The sequence below is a fragment of the Citrus sinensis genome, chromosome 7 (assembly GCF_022201045.2).
Source record: "Citrus sinensis cultivar Valencia sweet orange chromosome 7, DVS_A1.0, whole genome shotgun sequence".
In the NCBI taxonomy this organism is placed as follows: Eukaryota; Viridiplantae; Streptophyta; class Magnoliopsida; order Sapindales; family Rutaceae; genus Citrus; species Citrus sinensis.
The window spans coordinates 14,661,254-14,684,417 of NC_068562.1; the positions used below are offsets into that span (position 1 = coordinate 14,661,254).

General features: G+C 33.5%; 2 protein-coding genes across 3 annotated transcripts; one reads left to right on the forward strand and one right to left on the reverse strand.

Moving 5' to 3' along the window:
- Positions 1–1,600: 1,600 nt before the first annotated feature.
- LOC102629124 (factor of DNA methylation 1) lies at positions 1,601–6,693 on the forward strand. The gene is made up of 8 exons (XM_006465134.4): positions 1,601–1,768; positions 2,851–3,761; positions 4,394–4,575; positions 4,688–4,777; positions 4,884–5,171; positions 5,279–5,491; positions 5,578–5,812; positions 6,404–6,693. The coding sequence occupies exons 2-7, from the start codon at positions 2,864–2,866 to the stop codon at positions 5,809–5,811; spliced, it is 1,905 nt and encodes a 634-aa protein (XP_006465197.2). The 5' UTR covers positions 1,601–1,768; positions 2,851–2,863; the 3' UTR covers position 5,812; positions 6,404–6,693.
- Positions 6,694–7,665: 972 nt separating this feature from the next.
- Positions 7,666–9,756, reverse strand: LOC102628865 (probable CCR4-associated factor 1 homolog 6). 2 transcript variants are annotated; one of them, XM_052431430.1, is made up of 3 exons: positions 9,480–9,756; positions 8,183–9,180; positions 7,666–7,863 (listed from the first exon to the last, which is right to left on the reverse strand). In XM_052431430.1, the coding sequence occupies exon 2, from the start codon at positions 9,050–9,052 to the stop codon at positions 8,228–8,230; it is 825 nt and encodes a 274-aa protein (XP_052287390.1). In that variant the 5' UTR covers positions 9,053–9,180; positions 9,480–9,756; the 3' UTR covers positions 7,666–7,863; positions 8,183–8,227. The 2 variants fall into 2 exon arrangements, with proteins under 2 accessions (XP_052287390.1, XP_006465196.2); XM_006465133.3 differs by lacking the exon at positions 7,666–7,863 and having other exon boundaries at positions 8,105–9,180.
- Between the last annotated feature and the right edge of the window lie 13,408 nt (positions 9,757–23,164).

The window sequence follows — 23,164 nt, forward strand, 5'->3', positions numbered from 1 at the left end:
AAAGGGGAAAAAAAATCTATAGAACATCTAATGAGTAATGACACATTAATACATAATTGAATTTTGCATTTATTTTAATTTGATAATAATTAATAAAATAGCTCTGACAGATCGGTGAGGGTCTTGACCAACCCTTGAACGGTCAACGGCTCTCTTTCCAGCATTAAAAGCCAAGAAAGGTCGTACCCCTCAGCCACGTGTCCAGATTAGGTTTCTCTATTTATTCCTCTTTTTCAAGACACATCAAATAAAGCTGTTTTCTTTTAACAATGATATTGAAGTCTCAATTAATCCCACAATTGCAATCACACACACTCAATCTCACACTATTCTCTCATCTCCAGCTTTGATACAAAATACAAAGAATAATGCCACACATTTTTATTTTTTTATTACAAAAAACAATTCTAAATGAAGTAGTACTCATCAATTAATTAGTAAAATAATATAATTATTTTTTTATCTTATAAAAAATTATCAATTACTTAATAAATAACATATTATTTAGTATAAAATTATTAACTATACAATACTATTATGTATATATAATGTATTATTCATTATTGAAATACATCATCAGAATATACTATAACACACCGCAGTTGCATAAAATAACTTAAAAAAAAAATCATAAGCAGTTTAGAAGCACCTACATCACCACATGATTATACAACCATTTACTTATATAACAATATGCTTACCATTTTCACTAATTTTAAAACCATCATTAACTAGTCGGTGATATATATTCGAATGATAATTCAATCAAATTTTGAAAAATTAACAGTTTTGCGACCATGAAATTTTATTAATTTAATGAATATTAATATATCGATAAATTAATAATTATTAATTTACCCATAAGTTAATAATTTATTAATTTATATAGATATTACATTCATAATAAGAATTTTTTTACAAACTATGGTAATATAATTAAAGAGAGTAGTGATTTTGTCAAGTTATATGATGCGATTCTGATTTGATTTTTATCAAGTGAATCAGTTACTTGATAACTTTTTTGTTAAATTGCATTACTAAATCACGGTTATATAATAACTAATTATAGAGACTTTTTAGACGACATATATTAAGTCTATCTCTCTCTTATTTCTCTTAATAGCACATAGAATATAACAATGATTTCTTATTTGAAAAGTGCAAAGAAAACAATAATGACCGATTAAATTTGTAAGGTAATATGTAGTATAACAAATAAAATCATAGACATATCATATATATTTAGCTTTAAATTTGTTAATTATTAGTTTATGTATTAATTGGCTCTTAAAAAAATAAATTATTCTTTTAAGAATTTACTATCAATAAATTTATTAATTTATTAATTTATTATATTGACGGAACAGGCAGAATTTTTTACTTAATCAAAGTTATTAATTTATTGAATATTAATTTAACCAATTTTTACTGTATGATGATGTAGTAGTTTTGGCGTCACCCAAGATCAGTGATTGCCCTCTCACGTCATCTAATAAAATTGTATAATCAATCATTATCATTATCATAATTTTATTGAACGGTTCTCATTAAATGAGAGTGATTCTATGCTTTCCAACTTATCATAGACCTGGGTGCACAGAATGCGTTTTCACGCAAATACAAACAATGCAGTACAACAGCGCGAGCCTGTGACTCGTGACTCGTTCATTTTTAAATTTCCCATAAAAAAGCGAAAAAGCGAAAAACCAAAACAAACAGCAGCGGCCAGCAGCAGTGGAGAACACACTCTCTCTCTCTAAATTTCCATGTAAGTCTTCTTCATCTCTCTATGATCTGAACCCAATATTGCTTATTAGTTGTTAATCATGTGATATCTTTTGTTTACTATGCATGTGGGAAGCTGAAACGGTAAAATGTGGGTCAAATTTTACCTTTTCATTTGATGAAGTTTTGACTGTCGGCTGAGTTTTGTTGGGATTTTGTGAGCAAAATGGCCATTTTTTGGAAATGGGTTTATTGGGTTTTGAAGAAGAAGATTGAGGGTTCATAGTTTTTGGATTTGTTGAACTGAAACTAGTGAAAAATTTATTTGTTAATTTTGAGTGTGTGTTTTAGAGTTTAGGGTATGTTTGGATGAAGTGCTGTGGCTTTTAATTTAATCCACTGTGGATGTAGAATGGAATTGCTATCCGTCGAGTGTAAGTGAGTGGGTGGGTATGTCTGGTAAGTACTAGTTGTTGGGTAAAAGTGGGTGTTTGTCAAACACTTAAGCTTTTGCTTTTAAAGTTAAGCAGAAGCACAATGGTTATGTGTATAATTTGTGTTTGTGATAAGTTGCTTTGAGTCAGGGGCTTTTCGTAAAAGTTCCTGAAAACACTTGTATCAAGCATTTGTTTTCGAACCAAAAAGTGCTTGCTGGAGAAGCAATTCCAGTGCTTTATTAATTCCAGAATGTAATTTGCCTATTTTAGGCCAGCATTTAAAACCTAAATTCACATAATTTCTGAATTTTTTGAAGCACTTTAAATGGTGTTAAAAGTATCTCAAAGACACCCTTCGTTATCTCTTGTGAGTACCTGGTGATATGAGCCACCTGCAAACTGAGTACCTTGCCTGATACCACATTTTGTGATTTTCTGTTGTCGTACTGCTGGTTTTAAAGGATGTGTTCTTTGAAGTAGCATATAAATAAGAGTCCCAGAGAATTATGCAATTATCATTCCCTCGGAGATGACTTTTATGTCTTAATCATATTGTGGAATTTCGTGGCCCTTTTTGGTTAAATTGCGGTTCAATACTCTTAAAGATGATGTTGTACTAGTTTTGCTTAGTACTGATTATGTCAGCATCAGTATCTAAACTCATTCATTCTTGAACGTTTGTTTGCAGTGATATAAGGCAGATGGATTACAGTTCTCAGGAAGAGTCAGATATTAGTGATTCCGAGATTAACGAATACTTAGAGAAACCATATGAAGAACTGAGGGCTGGGAAGTATAAGGTGCGAGTTAATGGCACATTAAGATGCCCCTTTTGTTCTGGGAAGAAGAAACAAGATTACAAGCACAAGGACTTGCTTCAACATGCTTCAGGTGTGGGTAAAGGATCTGCTAACAGAAGCGCAAAACAAAAGGCAAATCACTTGGCTCTTGCAAAGTATCTAGAGGTTGATCTGGCTGGTGGTGTGGATAAACCTCAACGTCCTGTTTTACCACAGCCTGTCAATCAAAACCCAGAGCAAGAGGATCTCTATGTCTGGCCTTGGATGGGAATAATTGTCAACATTGTCATGGAGACCAAGGATAGAGGCTCTTTTCTGGATAGCGGATACTGGTTAAAGAGGTTTGCTGTATTTAAACCTGTAGAGGTTCGTATTTTCTGGAATGAGGAAAATCCTACTGCACAGGCCGTAGTGAAATTCAATAATGATTGGAACGGTTTCATGCAAGCTTCGGATTTTGAAAAAGCATTTGACGCTGATCATCAAGGTAAAAGACATTGGATTGCAAGAAAAGAAAGTCCTGGTTTGAGAATTTACGGATGGTTTGCACGAGCTGATGATAACACTTCTGAAGGACCAATAGGGGAGTATCTTCGCCAGGAAGGGAAGTTAAGAACAGTTTCGGACATTGTTCAGGAAGATGCTCAGAGTAAAATTCATGTGGTTGCACACCTTGCAAGTAAGATTGACATGAAGAATGAAGATCTCAGTGAACTACAGTGTAAGTTCAACGAGACTACTATGTCTCTGAGCCGGATGCTTGAGGAGAAAGACAGACTGCACTATGCTTTTGTTGAAGGTACTGCTCCATTATTTTAATATTGACCCCATGTTTTCATATTTGGCGTGTGTGATTTGCATAAATCATCTTTAGTATAATAGTATGTGCTTTGGACAGTTCTGTGATTGTGGCATAATTAGGCTCAAATGTCCCACATTATGTTGGCTCTCCACCCCTGATGAAATTGTCTCTGTTTTAGCCTTTCTATTTATTCCTAATGGCGTTACACCATTTACTGATAAGAGAAGCTTAACCGCTGCATTTAAGTTTTAAATAACATTGTAGCCTCATTGAGCCTGAACGACCATGTAGTTACCAAATTATGCCTTTTGCACTGACATATTGCTTAAACATATTATACATGACATTGATTTCATTGTTGTTAGAAACTAGAAAGATGCAGCAGCTTGATTTGTAAGCTGGGTTTAGGTACTTGTTGCCATCCCCAGTCACACAGTGTTTCAACATTTACAGATAAGAGAAGCTTAACCAGGGACGCATTTAAGTTTTAAATAACATTGTGCCCATTGAGCCTGAGCGATCATGTAGATGTAGTTACCAGATTATGCCTTTTGCATTGACATATTGCTTAAACTTATTATACATGATATTGATTTGTTAAGTATATGTATCATTTTCATTGTTGTTAGAAACTAGGAAGATGCAGCGGCTTGCTCGTGATAATGTTCGAAGGATCTTAGAAGAACAAGAAAAGCTCAGTTGTGAATTGGAGACCAAGAAGAAGAAACTTGATTCCTGGAGCAAACAATTGAACAAGCGTGAAGCACTAACTGAGCGTGAGAGACAAAAACTTGACGCAGACAGACAACAGGTAATATTTTCAGGGCCATTTAAAATATCAATACCAAAGACAGTTGCATTATCTGTTTGTAATGGTACTTATCCTTGATACTGACATTGGCTTTTGTTTTCTCTTAATCTAGAATGACCTGAGGAACAATTCACTTCAGTTGGCTTCCATGGAGCAGAAAAAGGCGGATGAGAACGTCTTAAGACTAGTTGAAGAGCAAAAAGTGTGTCACTTAATGAGCTTTGACTAATTCATGCCAAATCTTATTCTACGCTTATATTTAACTTTACAATTGTAGCTTGACTAATGATGTTTTACGAACTTTTCAGAGGGAAAAAGAGGAGGCCCTAAGTAAGATACTTCAATTAGAAAAACAGCTGGATGCTAAACAGAAGCTGGAAATGGAAATTGAGGACTTGAAAGGGAAACTAGAGGTAATGAAGCACCTCGGAGATGAAGATGATGCAGCAGTTCAAAAGAAGATGAAAGAGATGAATGATGAGTTGGAGTCGAAAATTGATGATTTGGATGAGATGGAATCTTTAAATAAAACACTCATCGCGAAAGAGCGTCAGAGCAATGATGAGCTACAAGAAGCTCGCAGAGAATTAATCCAGGTATATGATTTTGTAAAGATGTTGCATCTTTTTTCCATAAAGTTGCATAGAAAATGTAGTGATGAAAAACTTTATTTATTTAATGTCACCTGTTTTTTCTGCAATAGGGCTTGTCGGATCTGATTGGTGCTCGCACTAATATCGGAGTGAAGAGATTGGGTGAGATTGATCCAAAGCCGTTTCAGGATGCATGCAAGAATAAATTTCCACTTGAGGAAGCACAGGTGGAGGCCTCTACTCTATGCTCCTTGTGGCAGGAGAATCTAAAGGCAACTGAATGGCACCCATTTAAGATAATACATGTTGAAGGTACTCCCAAGGTATGCTGTTTCTACATCACATTATATTGCTACACTTACGTTTCTACATTACATTTACATTTTAATCAATGGCCTCAAATGTGCAGGAAATTATAGATGAAGAGGATGAGAAGATAAAAAGTCTCAAGGAGTTGGGGGATGAGATATACATGGCAGTTACAACAGCTCTGAAGGAATTAAATGAGTATAATCCAAGTGGGAGATATGTCATTCCTGACCTTTGGAACTTTAAAGAAGGAAGGAAAGCCACATTAAAAGAAGTCATTTCCTATATTGTGGGCAATATCAGAAGACTTAAACGCAAGAGAACACAAGGCTAAGGTATTTTGTTTTCTATTTGAAAATTTTATTTTCTGCAGTAACCTTCTGGTGATATATTATTTGGGTTGATTTTAGAGCTCAGATATGTATATTATTATCATTCGGTTTACCTTTTCAAACATATTCTGAAGCTAAAGCACCATTAGTATTGAAATTTTCTTTTGACTAAATGGAGACTCATAATTTTTAATGACCGACAACTAAGAAATCTGCATCTTGAAAATACATCCTGTTTTCTAAGCAACAGCAACAGTTGGACACGATGTGGAGAACAAGTTGCAAGAACTTGAAACTATTGTTAACGCAAAGGGCAGGAAAGAATGAATTATGGTAATTGAAATTTTTCTTTCCCTAGCCTAGGATGATCTTTTAAATGTCTTTCGTTTGGAGCCAAACACTTAACTCTCTTGACCATATGCCAATAATTTTCAACTATCAAATTTTTACAGTGGAGGTAATCTTGATTTGCTGAAACTTGTTACATATCTACGGCTTGATATATAACAAGTACAGGTGTGCTTGCATGTGCAAACATGCACACACACACACACACGGAAATTGTTGATTCTTAATTTGAGTTTTATTTGCTAGGTGGCGAGGTGGTGTGGGATGAAATGGACGATGAAGTTTGGAGGGCAAGAGTGATGCTGGAGCTGCTGCTGCAAATTAAGCCAGAAGTTACAAATTAAGCCAGAAGTTACGATTTCTCTTATGCATGGGTCCATTTATGCACTTGACAGAACTTGGTTCTATTATCAAATTAAGTAGAAAGTTATTAATCTGATGAATACAAACTCAGAACTCAGTTTAACTGTTAGTACTTATAAATATACTCTCCCAATTTTAACTTCAATCCCAAGTTTGGGTGATTCTTTAGCTAATGCTCTGCATATTTAATTTTAAGGTGGTTCTGCCTTTTTAATTATCATTTTGCGGACGTCAAAAATTATAATGCATGTGAAACACAGTTCTGGAAAGGGCAGATGAAGTTTGTGTATTATTATCAAGAGGCTGCTTCAGAATCTAACCACATCTTAGGGTTTTGTGCTAGTCCGATTTTGTAGTCTGTTTTCATGCTCGCTATGGATAAAACTTGCTATAAAGATAAACAAAATAAGGCCATTAGTTACTTACAATTCTTTTTTGATTATAAGTTTGATATAATAAACGTCTGATTATGATTTTGGTTAGCAATTATACTGTTCCTTTAATAACCAATGATCTAGCCCCATTAATTGAGTTTACTTGTTTCATGATTTTAAAAACAAATAAACGATAACATACCAGAGCCTTTTATTCATAAATATATCAGCAAATATATACGCAGAAAGAGCTTTAAGAAAAATTGTGAGAGAAGACAGAGTTGGGTCTTCTAGGCAAAAGCTATAATCACTGAGAAAACTTGTCACGCCTATAAAGCTCATAAGCAGCACCAGAGAGCTATGAGGAAACTTGAAATCAACCAACACTAATCAAGTTTGAAAAGCGTGATACAAACACGTAAATATAAATTATTCCACTCGCTTTTATCAAATATTTATTTTGGTTTTAGTAAAAGGATGCTGCACATGTAAAATCAAATACTGGCTTACCCCATTCACACGTACAGGTGAGGTCACACAGGAACCGGCTACAACTTACCTTTAATGGCCATAAAAATAAAGGAAAAAAAAAGAACTTACCCTAATGATGAAGCAAATTTTAAAATTACAGAAATAAATACTTCTCACTGACTTCGTGTGACCATCGAAGCCAGTAAAGCCATTACCATACCATGCTTCCTTTAACAATTCAAAGAGATATAAGAAAGAACACTATCAGTCATGCATACTTCAGAATTGTGCACGTACTAATGAGCTACAGGGCAAATGAGTTGAGATTGAGAAAGAGATATAAAACTAAACTAAATAAATAGAGAAATCAACAAAAGCCAAGAATCAACTTGTACATAATAAGAACTGTAGAATCAATAAAGAATGAATATTTGGAAATCCAAGAACCAACGAGCAAGAAAAGCAATGTGAACGCCTTTGAGAAATAAGGACAAGTACCTTCAAAAAATAAAGCAGTTGTTTGTCAGCATAGAAGGTCTAAACTACAAAGTTTCCTTTCAAAATAAAATGTATAGAAATTTGTTCATGGACCTTTCAACCAAAACCCATAATTTCTCCAATCTACTTAAAGATAAAAATCTATTGAAAGCACAATTGACAAGGTAGAAGCTTAAGCCATGAAAAAGTTCTATAGCTGTATTCTATACAAAATGGTAACTGATAGAAAACATGAGAAAAATAAGTATAAGAAGAATTTATAAATTTAAGTTGCCAAAAGTATACAATGAAGTGTGGGCTTAAGGCACGGCACACTTACACATAAAATAAACAGCTTTCTAAACTCCCTTTTTTCCCCCTTCTTTCAATGAGTATTTTGTCCATTCTCAACGCCTAAACCATATAAGACACCAGCATATTTTTCCAAAGAGCTGCTAAAGAAGTTTTCTTTCAATTTTCGGAATGTACTAGCTGTAAGCAAACTATCTGAACCTGCTTGATGACAAATCCCAACTCTTTCAACTTCCAACAACTCAGCAAGTTTGTTCAATCCTCCATGAAGGCTATTACAAAACTTCATCAAGTGCTTGATATCATACACGGTCGGAAAATAAATTCTGATCAAATTAAAGAACTCCACTTGCGTATCAGGCAGATTCTGGCACGTCAAAAGCTTTAGCAAATACCCAAAATCATACCCACTATGAAATGTCACCCAATGCATGCTATCACTCAAAACAATCCCAGATGACATCATTAACTCACCAAATCTCATTGCATCAATACCTATCTCATTATTTTTTGTAAAATTAATCCCACTTTGTTTCAAAAGCTCAATCGAATCATTGGCAAAGATATCCTCATTAACATCGAACTCCCGAAAATTAAATTGCCAAACACAATATTTATCTGTCCCACAAGTGGGCAAGTTACCATTCTCATCTGAAAATGTCAGACCCAACTGGATGAGCTTTAACATATCAACATTGCTTTTCAAAGTTTGGTAGTGATATTCATAACTGCTCTTGAAAGAGCCCACAGGTCGTAATGCAATTCCCGGGAATTCAGTGTCCATTGCAACATAAGGGTAATCATCAACAATTTTGCGAATCAAATCAAATTCTAGTTCAAGATTGTCACTCCACACCTCTCGAATTTGGATGGAATCGCCCTTTGGCAACAGCGACATGCCTTAGAGAAAACACACACGATACCAATAAAGCTACAACTAGCTCCTCTCTCAAGCCAAGAAATCCCAATGCATTCAAATTTCAAAAAGAAAGAAAAAAAAATTCCCTAATTTCAATCTCACAAGATCTGCACAAAGTCAGACAAAAAATTCAAACATTAGTTAACACATGATAATTCCTTCATAAACCAAATCCTGTAATACAACATTAACAATAAAAACCCTAGAAAATCACAAAGCAATATCATATTCAATTCAAATAAACCCCATCAAGATTTGGCCATAAAATACCCAATATATGAATCAAACCCTTGAAAACTTCACATAAAAAACACTAATTTGACAGAAAACAGCACAATTTCATAAAAAAGCTAAAAACTTTACATGAATTGAAATGCAATAAATCTACAATAACGTGGAATCTGACCTTAAAATTGGAAAAATTGATGAATCGAATGAAAGATCTTGAGAGGGAAAATGCAAATTCTAGATAGAAAAACGAACATTCTAGAGCGAGAAAAGTACTGGGGCTATTTCTCTAGGGTTTCACGGGAAGAAAAATGATAGATTTTTGGCCTGTATTTTCAATTTTGTTTGTTTTATTTTTTTTTTTATTTTTTTTTGGTTTTTTGTGTTTGTGCTCACCTCTCAAAAAGATGATGAGGGAGAGGGCTGAGAAATTGAAGCCTTTTTTTATAAAAAGGAAGATGACAAGACAATTTGGAGGTGCGAATTTTTTAAAAGATTTTTTATTTTCTTTTAAAAATAAAAATTTATTTAAAAAATTCAAGAATAATCATTTTCTTCCTTTACATAAGAGTTCAAAAGTAGGGAAAATCTTAGGTGCAATTGTGGTACCGTGCCACAATTGTACTCAGTCGTTGAATGTCAGTGGACTCTATTAATTTAAGTGTATTCAACGATTAAATATAAATATAGTATTGTGCCACAATTATACCGTAGCCTGATCCTCAAAAGTGATACTGACTGTTGAATTTATCCACAATTTTTAAAATTATGCCTTTTTTTGTTTAGATTCATTGGACAAGGACATTGTTGTAATTTTCATATGCACGTAAATAAAAGATTTATAATTGTATTAAAAAATATAACCTCTTGGATTAACTTATATTTCTTAAAAAGTCGTTCCCAGATCATAAACTTTTTTAACAGTACTATTTTAAAAAGTTCCTAATGTTTCTCCTATTTGCTCAGTTATAATTAGCATGTTAATATAAAATTATTTTTGTGATATAATTTTTATGTCATCAAATAGACAACAATAACCCTACTTATCTAGAATAAATGATATTAAATAAAATTGTCATTTTCAAAAAAGAATAATTACATAAATAGATATTTATGAAAGAAATAAAAATCACTCACAAAACACGTAATGCGGTGTGTGAATATTCAGCAACAATTATAAGGACAGGTTGACAAATTTAGTGGCAACTATTAAGGCAAAAGCAAACCCAATATGAAGACAAATCACTAATTGTTTGAAGGTAACATTTGGAAATTCACGAGGTTTTTATCAAATGAATTAATTACACATGAGAAGAAATTGGTAGAGCAATATATTTACATACAAATCAACAATAGTAAGTCACTTTGACACAATACGTTATTTAATTATTTAATTTATTTTCATCTACTTCGGTGCTCAAATCAATTGAGAGATTTATTCTTGAACCAGCTTTGCCATGGCTACTTATCCTGGAAAAATAGAACAAGTTGCAAACACGTTACTGGACCAAAACCATGCAGCAAAATTGACATGGAAGGAATTTAATAGAGAAAGAGATATGGGCATTGAAAGTGAACTGAGACGAGTTGCTGCTTATCCATATCTAACGATCCCACTCTAACGATTACGGATTAAGGAGATCTTTAGCATTGGCTTGATCCCACTCTAACGATTCCCACAATTCTTCACTCATCTCAATAACTTGGAACGTAGCGGGTGGAGATGGTTGCCCATTGTCAAGCAGATAAAGATGATTCCAACAATTTATACACATGACTTCAAGGTCTAAGTACTGGAGAGTCGAAAGCTTTGCCAAAGAAGGAACTCGCTTTGATCTTTCACAACCTTAAAGCAACAACAATCTAAGGTTCGTCAAGTCAGAAACGGAATTCGGCAAGACTTCAATGTTGGAGGAAGAAAGATTGAGAACCTTTAAACCATGCATGTGCACAAAGAAACATTCAGTAATCCTCATCAAATCATCTGCAACGAGCAGCCACAAAGTTGAAAGAATTTTACAATGAGGGGACATATTTGAAGGGATTTGCTCGAAGAAATTCCCTATCAGTGAGACTTTCTCGAGATTCTCTTTCCATTCTGCTTGTTCACCTGGAAATTCTAGTAAACCTACGCCAGATTTCACCATGAATAAACGACTCTCGCTTGTAATCCATAACACCGTGTCTCTTATAAGATCATGCATCTTTACACAACGTCCATACTTAGCGCTCTCCAATAAGCAGCAATTTACAAGCCTGTTCAGTATAATATGCCCTCTATCATATTTTGCTTGCGTATTCTTCACTTCCTCGATAAACCCTTCTGCAATCCAGTAATCTATCAGCCTATCTTTTGAAATGGCAAAGTCTTCAGGATACAATGCACAATCCATGCTAAGATTAGTTATAGCCGCTGACATGTTAGCTGAGCTGGCAATAGTTAGTTACATTGATTATAGTTTGTTAGTAATTAGTTAGTGCACGCATAGCTAAGCTCATGGAGGCTCGACTCATGTGTATTGATTCTGGAATATTCAAGAGCTTAGTATAAATACTTTTGTAATTGATGCAACGATTAACTCTTAGCATCTAATTTCATAAAACTTTGCCTACCTTCTTCTCTCAATATTTTCTTTCATTTTCTCTGTTTTTCTCATATGCCAAACACTTCTCTTATACTTTAACTTGGTATTGGAGCTAAGATTTGTCAATTCTCATGGCGTCTTCAAGTTTAAACTCAAACACAAACTCTACTATTTCATCATTTACATTTACCTTACCGATCAAACTTGATCGCTCAAATTATACAATCTGGAAGTCTCAAATCTTGTATCTGTCTGAGCTAGTGGCCTTGAAGATTTACTTGATGGATCAAAATCTTGTCCAAATCAATTTCTTCAAGTTGAAACTGAAAACTTTATTGCTGATATTTAGTCAAATCCAGCATATACCACGTGGAAAAGAAATGATCAATTGTTGTTAAGCTGGTTGATGTCATCTATCAATCTTGAAATTCTGAGTCTTGTGGTAAACTCTAAAACTTCACTTGATCTTTGGACTAGTTTAGAACAACAATTTGGATTAGAGACTTTTACTAAGAAAATTTATCTGAAAATGGCACTTAATAACCTTAGAAAAGGTTCAACGACACTGACTGAATTTTTTGACAACTTAAAAACAATTACTAATGAGTTAGCCATTGTTGGTAATCCAACTAGTTCTCTGGACTTTCTTACACATCTGATTTCTGGATTAGGTCAGCCTTATTATCCTGTTGTGGTTTGTATTGAAGCAAATCTTGCTAAGATTTCTATCAATGAGGCATATTCTATGCTGTTAACTCATGAAGCTAGACTAGAAGCAAATCTATTAAGAGCAAGCTAAGAAGCTAAGTTGAATTATACTGCAAACATTGCTCAAACTGGATCGAGATCTAATAATAATAATAAGAAACAAGGTGGTAAATTGTATAACAATTGGACTGGTGGTCAATCTAATAACAATTGGAATAAGAATGCTGGTTTCAGAGGTGGATATACTGGAGGCAGAGGTGGCTATGGCAGAAATTTTTCACAGTGCCAAGGAAAAGGGAACTGGAATGGTGTGCCATTTGGAAATTTTTCACAAGGAGGTAGATGAAGTAATCACAATGGTGATTCTGGTCAGAATAGAAGATTTACCAATGGCAAAAGGGTTTTGGATCATACTACTGCTGTTGTAATTTGCCAGATCTGCTTTGAATCAAAACACACTGCAGTTGAGTGTAGGAAGAGGTTCAACAAGGATTATGTCCCCGATAACAATCCATATCAGAACTCACCAAGAGCTGCTTATCTTACAACCTCTGAGGGAGCAATGGCTGACTAAGGATGGTACATTGACAGTGGTGCCACACATCACATCACTAACAACTTATAGAATCTGCATATTGGAAATGAATATTCAGGTAATCAACTATTGCTTGTAGGTAATGGCCAGGGATTACTATTTCACATATTGGTTATGCATATCTTCAAACATCATGCAATCTAGTTTTACACTTAAGAGATTTTATGTGTGCCTAAACTTACTAAAAAATCTCTTAAGTGTCAAGAAAATTGCTTGAAGATAACATTGATGAAACCATTGAGTTTGTTGCCAATATGTGTTTCATAAAGGACAAGAGGAAGGAACAACATCTAGCTCCAGGGATTTCTAAAGGAGGATTGTATTTGATGCTGTCAAAGAATGACTTTATTTTAAATTCCAGTGGTCTTACCTATGCACCTAGCTCTATACTTCCTGTTTTCAATAATTCAACTTGTAAAATTTCTGATACAGTTGCAAATAAAGTTTGTACTCCACAATGTCATATGAGCACAACTAAGATAGCAAACTTGTTTAATCAAAGATTTGGCCATCCTAATAAACATGTGTTGAAATCCATTTTATCTTCTCTTTCTTTTAATTGCTCCTCTATATCAGCATATGATTTTTATGATGCTTGTCAATATGGTAAAATCCATCAAATGCCCTATTACTCAACTAGAATCAAAACCAAAACTCCATCAGAACTTATCCACTTATCTTTAGGGTCCAATTCCCTTACCCTCTCTACATGGCTATGAATATTACATTAGCTTTGTAGATGACTATAGTCGATATTGCTGGATTTTTCAATTGACCCTCAAATTAGAAGCATTAGATATTTTCAAATATTTCAAAACTTTAGTAGAAAAACAGTTTTACTACACTTTAAAATCATTGCAGTCTGATTGAGGGGGGGGGGTGTGAGTATGGAAGTTTTGAAAGTTTCCTTGAAGAACAAGGGATAAGTTTTAGACATAATTGTCCTCACATACACCATCAAAATGGTGTAGTTGAAAGAAAGCATAGACATTTGGTTGAAACATGGCTTACTCTTCTTGCACATGCCAAAATGCCTCTGTCTTTTTAGTGGGAATCATTCCACATAGCTTCATTTTTTTTATAAATAGATTACCAACCCTTGTTTTAAATAATATTTCACCCTTTAACAAATTTCATGACAGACAGCCAGATTACCAGTTCTTTAAAACGTTTGGTTGTGCATGTTTTCATTTTCTCAAACTATATAGTAAACACAAATTTAATTTTGATACATAAAAGTGTCTCATGATTGGCTATAGTCCACTACACAAAGGCTATAAATGTCTTGATTCTACTGGAAAAATATGTATTGCTCAACATGTCAAATTTAATGAGTCCGAGTTTCTTTTTTCTGAACTTTTCCCTTCAAATAAACCTATCCAAAGTGTATTATTTACTCAGCAAATTCATACACCTCTTACCTTTGTTCCTCGTACAATTGTCATTCAAGATGGTAACATTGCACAACCATTTATTAGTTCACTTGCTCGAGTCGCAAGACTTGATTCTAGTTCTTCCTCATCTAATCAGTCCTCTATATCATCTCATCTACCCTCACAAGTACGACAGTAAAAAACAATACCAACACCTGACTAATCCTATCAGTCTGCACCAGTACAACAACTTCTATGAGTTCAAAATACACATTAAATGATAACCAGATCTAAAGCTAGATTGTTCAAGCCTAAGACATATTTAACAGTCACTCAAGACCTTGAACCACATTCTGTGAAGGCAGCCTTGGCAGATACTAAGTGGAGAGAGGCAATACATGCAGAATTTGATGCCTTACAAAATAATAACACTTGGATTCTAGTTCCCAAGGAACAGGCTGGTAAAATTGCTAGGAATAAGTTAGTGTTCAGAGTGAATACAACCCTGATGGTAGTATATGCAAATACAAAGTAAGATTCGTTGCAAAGGATTTTCACCAAACTCAAGGGGTGGATTTCTTTAAAACTTTCAGCCCTGTTGTTAAATCATGTACTATTCGAATTATTTTAAGCTTGCTGTTATGAACCATTGGTCAGTCAGGCAACTTGATGTCAATAATGTCTTCCTAAATGGCATCCTCACTGAAGATGTTTTCATGCACCAACCTGAAGGGTTTATCCATCCTCAATATCCTTCATATATAAGCAAATTAACTAAGGTCCTTTATGGACTTAAACAAGCTCCAAAGGGCCTGGTATGACATGTTGAAATCCTCTCTGCAGCACTGAGGTTTTAATTAGAGGTGGACAAATTACCCTACCCGACGCAATCCGACCCGAAAAATTTTGGGTTAAGATCGGATCGGGTTGAGAATGAAACCCGATCAGATGAAAATTGTGAAACTCAATCGGGTTGTGATCCCGATTGGGTTTCTTTAAAAAAAAACCTAAATCTAAACACATTCGCGCCACACACCCTTGGGAGGAGCATTGGAAAGTGGAAACCAATTCCAGCAAAAATAAAATAAAATTGGACGTGACCTGCGTGAAGAACAAAGTTTTAGTATGTTTTATAAATTAATAAAAACATGATCGAGTTGATGAGTGAAGGAATTCAATTCCTCGTGAGGAGGGAGGTCGGAGGTAGCGTAGACGAGAGAATGTAAATTAGAGAATAGAACATCGTGAAGAAGTTGGCTAACTGACGGACAACTGCTTAAGCTTGAAGGTTCGTCTCTTAGCGTTAGAAACACAGTTCAGTCACAGACACAAACACAACTCAGTAAACTCACAACCCTCCTCATTATACAAAACACATACACAATCACTCACACCCAACGCCAATTCGCTAACAGAGGCCATAAAAGCCACAACCTCACCCTCAACAAGCATTCGATTTGCTGCGCATCTCCACGCTCGATCTGCAGTGCATCTGCCTGTCTACTGCTGCGCGTCCGCCGGTCCACGATTTGCTGTCGCGCACCCGATCTACTCCTCGATATGTTGTTGAGCTTCCGCCCATTTGCTGTTGCACGTCCGTGGCCACTGATTTGCTGCCGACCCAAACCCAATCTGCATTCTACTGCTTCAAGCCTCCAACCCGACCCAAGTTCCTCCCCTTTAAGACTTTGAGAGTTTAATTTCTGAAGCTTTTGATGATATATAACTATATATGATGACTATGTAGCAACCAATCGGATCCTATCTAACCCAAACCCAATCTCACCCGAATTTAACCCGAACTTACAACCCGATCCGATCCGATTTAAATTCGGATCGGATCGGGTCGGGTTGTGAGTTCAGGTTACATTTGGATTAATTTTTGTCTAACCCGAACAACCCGAAACTCGATCGAGTTGACCCGAACCCGACCCGATCCCGATTTTGCCTACCCCTAGTTTTGGTGCTTCCAAATTAGATACCTTACTGTTTATCCAACATACAACAAGTGATATTGTGGTGGTGCTCATTTATGCAGATGATATATTGGTTACTGGCTCAAACAATAAGCTTGTAGAGAAAATTATCAATCGTTTGGGGTTTGAATTTGCTTTAAAAAATTTAGGAGATTTTAATTATTTCATTGGTCTTGAAGTAACACCATCAGCTGCAAGGATACATCTCTCTTTAATCAAATATATAGGTGATCTACTCAAGAAAGCTCAGATGATTAATGACAAAAAGTGTCAAACTCCTATGAGTTCAAGTAAGAAGCTAGTTAAAGACAAATGGGCTTCCTGTGAAAATCCCTCACTGTATAAAAGTTTGGTTGATTCTTTGCAGTATGTTACATTAACAAGGCCTGAAATCGCATTTACAATAAATGAACTTAGTTAATTCCTAGCTGCTCCAACATTATTTCATTGGCAAGCGTGTAAACGAGTATCGAGGTACTTTCAATGCACAACAAATTATGGTTTGCAATTTTACAGTACTGGAACACTCATTCTTACAACATTTTCAGATGTTGATTAGGGATTAGACTTGGATGACAGAAAATCAGTCGGCGGGTACTGTGTTTATCTAGGTGATAATTTGATTTTTTGGTCTTCAAAGAAACAACAAATAGTTTTTAGAAGCACAGTATAATGAAAGCAGAGAGCATTGGATTTAACAATTTCTAAAATACTATGGATATCCTATTTACTCAAAGAATTGAAGATGCCATTGTTGCAAGTTCTAGTTCTTCACTATAACAATAAAAGTGTAGAAGCTCTGGCCAGCAACCCTAAGTATCACTAAAAAACTAAGCGCATTAAGCTAGATTTGCATTTTGTTCGTGATCACATAGCTCAGAAAGAAATTCAAATTAGTCATGTTCCCAGCTGTGATCAAGTGGCAGATATTCTCACCAAACCTTTAGCCTTTGATCAATTCAATTATCTCAGGTCCAAGCTTAATGTCATTCTCGACCTTGAGCTTGAGGGGGAATGTTAAGATTAGTTATAACTACTTACGTGTTAGCTGAGCTGGCACTAGTTAGTTATGTTGATTATAGTTTGTTAGTAATTAGTTAGTGCATGCATAGCTAAGCTCATGGAGGCTCGGCTCATGTGTATTGATTCTAGAATATTTAAGAGCTTTGTATAAATAGTTTTGTAATTGATGCAACGATTAACTCTTAGCATCTAATATAAAACTTTGCCTACATTCTTCTCTCAATATTTTCTTTCATTTTCTCTGTTTTTCTTAGATGCCAAACACTTCTCTTATACTTTAACTATACAAGAAGCATTGTTTGACCTTTTCATCTTTCAAGCAATGGTAATTGAATTCTAGTTGCCCAAACATATTAGTTTTTACGTCATTCAAACTTCTCAGCTGCCCACGCAATTAATTGGGTGCATTTTTGCCATTCATGAATTTCTTCTATACCAATCATGGAAGCGGCTACAGTGACAATTGCGAACGGTGAACAACCAGATTCCTCAACAGTAGAGTTTATGATTTCTTTATTCAAGTTTGGAACTTCCAAAATGCTACTTCCAACTTTGTGTAAGAACAAATTCACTACCTCCTATTTAGAAAGCAGTTCAACTCCAACTTGTTTGCACTTCATAGAACGACAGACATCCAATTTACATCTTGCATCTGTTCTCTTCACCAGGCTTAGGGATCCTTACTTCTTCAACAACTATTGCTTTCTAGATATTGTCTAGTATTAACACAAACCTTTTTTTAGCTTGCAACATTTCAAATAACTTTACTTTATGTCTCTCTTTATCCTCAGTTGCTAGAAAACTTTGGTTCAGCACGCTTGCATTTTCATGTTGCAATTTAATAACATCAAGTGGTTGAGACACGGTTATCCAAATCACAAAGTTGAACTTATCGATTTCTTTTTGGAGTCTATTGTTAATATGTCTTATAATAGTTGTTTTAGCAATACTGCCCATACTCCAAAAAACTCTTATCTTTGTGACTTTATCATCCATCAAATCATCCCAAATTTCTTCCATAGCTTCTTTGTCTTTTTGACCTCTGGTTGTATTGGGAAAATATGCTCTTTAAAAGCATATGTGTTTATTTAATTATAATAAACAATTTTTCTGATTGATAAAATAAATGAGGTATTTTATTCAAGTATCTTAGTTGCATTAATATTTTGAGTAAAGTCAATTTAATCATATTATATGTATTTATGTGATCACCATGTGGATTCACAGAAGACATAAATATAAGTTATCTTATGATTAAATAAATTTAGTTCGCAGTTGATAAATAAAGTTGGGCACTTTATTTAGGTATAGATTGCAATAAATTCATTGAATGATTTGTCTTAATCATGTATGAATTTATTAATGTAGTGCGACTGCATTGAACATAATCACATATGAGATTTAATTAATTTTGGAATAACTGTCAGACTTATTAAATCTCATAGGCATTGATTTTACTGTAATCTTAATCTTGAGTTAGTAATAATTTCATGATTGTAATTGTTATTCTATTTGAGTTACCAATGGCCATGACAAATACTTGTAGGCAAGATTACTCAGTATCTTGGTAGAAGCAATTATGAGTATTGGAGTTATAGATTAACAATCTAGAATTTGTATAACACATCTCTTGATGGGTTTTCGGCACTTGATCATAGAATTCTCTGGCCAGAGTGTGTCGACATATTTAATATGTTGAAAATGATCATTAGAGAAAACCAGTAAGTATCAAGGAACAAGATGTAATTAAATTAATTGGACAGTTGAGATATCAATTTAATTAACAATGTGGTACAAAGGATTGTGCAGTAAAGAAATTAATGTGGTATAGGTCGAATTATTATTCGAGAACACTATCCTGGATAGCATACAATTATGAAGGTCAGTTCCAATCTTTTAGTGGAGTAGATTTGGAATTAAATAATTAAGCTAGATTAATTACATGCCTAATTATTGTAGCCACTATTGTATGTACCCATATGATTCATGGGTTAGCTCATTTAATTAACTGTGCCGCTACTGGATTAACAAGCAAGATAACTAGTTATTTTGGTTGAAAAGCTAAATATATTATTTAGTAGGAGGTTCCATATAATGTGCTTGTGTCTAAGGGGTCTTGTGTTATTTTATAAGATAGGCCCCTATGACAAGAAGAAGTAACGTTACTTTTGATTTTATTATTTTCAATTTAAATCAAATTTGATTTAATTGAATTAAAAATATAAAAATATGGAGCCTAGGGTTTCCACTAGATAGAGATATAAAAATGGCTTATTTTCTTCCAAAAAGAATAGAGAAATCACATTATACAGATTAAGAGAAAATGAATTTTTCTATTTAATTTTGAGAGAAATTTTCTCATGCTAGTTACTTTTAGTGGTGATAAAGGTGCCCACACGTAAAGTGTAAATCAATCTTGAGTCATAACCTGGAAGATCATTGGTGGCGGATTGTGATCTAACAAGATTATTGGTGACAGATCGTGATCTAACAGGTGCGGTGACGACGGATCGTGATCTGAGAGCCTAGATTATTTCAGCGAAAAAGCAAAGTCGAATTGTCAAGATATTATTTTTTAGATTACGAATTCCTATGTATTACATGAGATCGGTCCTAAAAGTTTTTGTAAAAAGTTTAAAAAAACTGATTTATTTTCTCCAATAGGTTGGAGGTGCGACAATCACTAAGATGATACTCTTTCACTTCTTGAATCTTCTCCTCAACATTTTTTCCCAAACGTCCAGATGAGAAATATTTTCCTTTCTTCACTTCCTGCTCAATACTCTCTGCTTCGCTGTTGATTCTTTCTACATTTTTCAACCGTTCATTGACTTCATTACTTGGTTGTTTGTTCCCTTGATAGCATTCCGCCTTCAATGTTGCTTCTACATCTTTTTTTCTCGCTATTTAACTCTTGTAAAACTCTTTTAAGATCTTTTACGTTTTCTTTCAGCTTTCTGTGATACTGAACGTATTTACATATAGGAGGACATGCACGCTTGAATATTTCAATTGCTCCAATAAGATCCATTGGCAGGTCCTAGAAGGGCATTAGTATGGCATCAGTACTACATAAGGTTTCTTCCAATGCAATTTCATGTCAAAATTATTGCATCAAATTTTGAAATAAAATGTCCTATTGGTAAGAACATAATAATATAATTTCTTTGGACTGATTTGTAAAGTTTTAAATTTTACTGATGCGGAAATATATTATTTTAAATTTTTCTTTAACTGCCAAACTACCTTTTTTTTTTGCTTTTTCCCAGCAGAACATGCCTCACTTCTTCTTCTTTTTTTTTCTTTTGTTTTTTTTCCTTGTTTCCTTTTGTATATAATTGTAGTTTTTCTTCCATATGTTTACGTACGAAACCTGTTTCTATGTTTTTGTTTTCAGTTATGAACTATAACCGTTAAACTCGCCTTATATAATTTTAAAGTGATCAACTTTTCTAGCCTAATCAAATAATTTCTTGAATTAAAGATAAAAATTTCAGTGTCCTCAATTATGAGTAACATTATGGATATATTTGTGATTAATTTTTTTTTAATTGAAACCGGGGTTTCAAAAAGGTGATAAAATTATTTGTAATTTTAGTAATTTTATGCTTATTAGGAATTCTGGGGATGAAATGTGGGATTCAAAAATCATCACTCAAATCTTAATTTATTCTTTAAATATTTTTAGAATTTTTGCAGCAGCCGACGAGGCTGGGTGTGATACGGATTAACCAACTCGACAGCTAAAATGTTTTCCAAAAGGAGTTTTTGCCAACTCTAATGATCAGGGAATTCCAAGCGCTAATAATGAGAGAATTCGAATTTTGCTTCTATGTTTTTTTATTTCTTCTTCTTTCAATTTTAGTATTTTATTTCAGTAGCCGATCATGAATTTGTTTAGATTTTTTTAATAGTTTTTATTTTTATTTTTTGTTGCAGTTCGGTTTGTTATTAATTAAAAATCTAACCAAACAAATCGGTCCTAATATCTAAACTTTTCTTCTTTTAACTTTTAGTATTTTATTTTATTAACCGGTCAGTTCGTTTAGATTTTTTTTTTTATTTTTGTCAGTTTTAAGTGGTTTTTATTTTTATTTCAGCTCAATTTTTTATTAATTAAAACCAAATAAATCGGTTTCTAAAAAGCTAGACCGACGAAAAGCCAATAATAATAATAATAATAATAATCAAATTTCCACAACTTTTTTTCCCATTCATTTTTTTGAAACAAAGATTTCATTACAAAAACTAGAGCACACAAAAAATTTCCTATAGAATGCATTTACTACACTTTATATAAACTATTGAGAATTGCAAATCTTGTAATAAAATTTAAAAGAAAAAGAGAAAAAGTTACTAACACCTCTAAATTTTGTTTAAATTAAGCTTAATTGGATTTATCAATGGTCACACAAACTCTTTTTTATTTTTTTATTATTAGACTCTTTAATTATAATAAAAATAAGTTAAAAATAGTCGTAGGATAAAATAAGTTAATTTTTGACAATTTTACTTTATAAGGGTAAAATAGTCAATTTAAACTTATGCCAAACAATATTTGTAATCAAATATAATAAGAAAATTTAAGTCACAAAAAAGTAAATTGAGATAGATTTAATTAATTAATTCTCTAAAGTTCTTCCTTATATGAAATTTTTTAAAAAGAATGTGAATTTTTTTATAGTTATTTTTTGAAAATGGGGCGGATTTACAAAAACCATGGGGTGGAGATGTCATCACCCATATTCATTTTACTCCAAATTTAGCCAGCATTCATTTTGTTCCCTTAAGCTTTACCAATGTTTTTATTCAAGCCTCTTTAATTTGTATTTTTTTCATTTTGACGCCATTGAATTAGAATCCTGGGTAATATATAGTACTCTTCATGACATCTTTCCCATTTCCCCCCCTTTTTGTGTATTAGTCTTATTTATTTCAAGGGGCAAAAAATATATGTAATTCAATAAAAATTAAAGATAATATAAAAACTAGATAGCTTAAAAGTACAGGGTTAAGTTTTAATGAGAGATCCCGCACTTCATTTAAAATATAAGATTCCAATTTAAGCCAATAGTGGATTCAAACCCAATGGCCCATTGTTTTTTAATTTTTAAAATTTGCATATGGTAGGTCTCACAATGTGCAGATTTTATAAGTCAAATTCAATGGCTCCAATTGGGATCCTATGCTTTAGTAAAATGTGAAGGATTGCTCATTGGAACCTAACTCTAAGAGTACATGTAGGTATATGTATGTATGTATGTATGTATACATATTATGTATATGTATATACATGTATAATGACTACATAAATTTTGAATAGTAATCTCCTGTAATCCAACTATTGGATTACATAGATCAATAAATGAAAAATTGCATCTCAATTTAAAATGTTCGTAAAACTATTATCATTTTAGTGAAAATAAACCAATACTTAAATACAATTTAAAAGAAAAAATAACTTACTTGAATGAACTGGTTGTGTATATAGCTGTCTTAAATTAAGGGGTTAGAAACAAACCAACAAGCCTGAAGGCAAAACAATTTCACTTTTTGAATGATAATATCATTTTCAATTTGTAGAAAAAGGTTAAAAAAAAAGT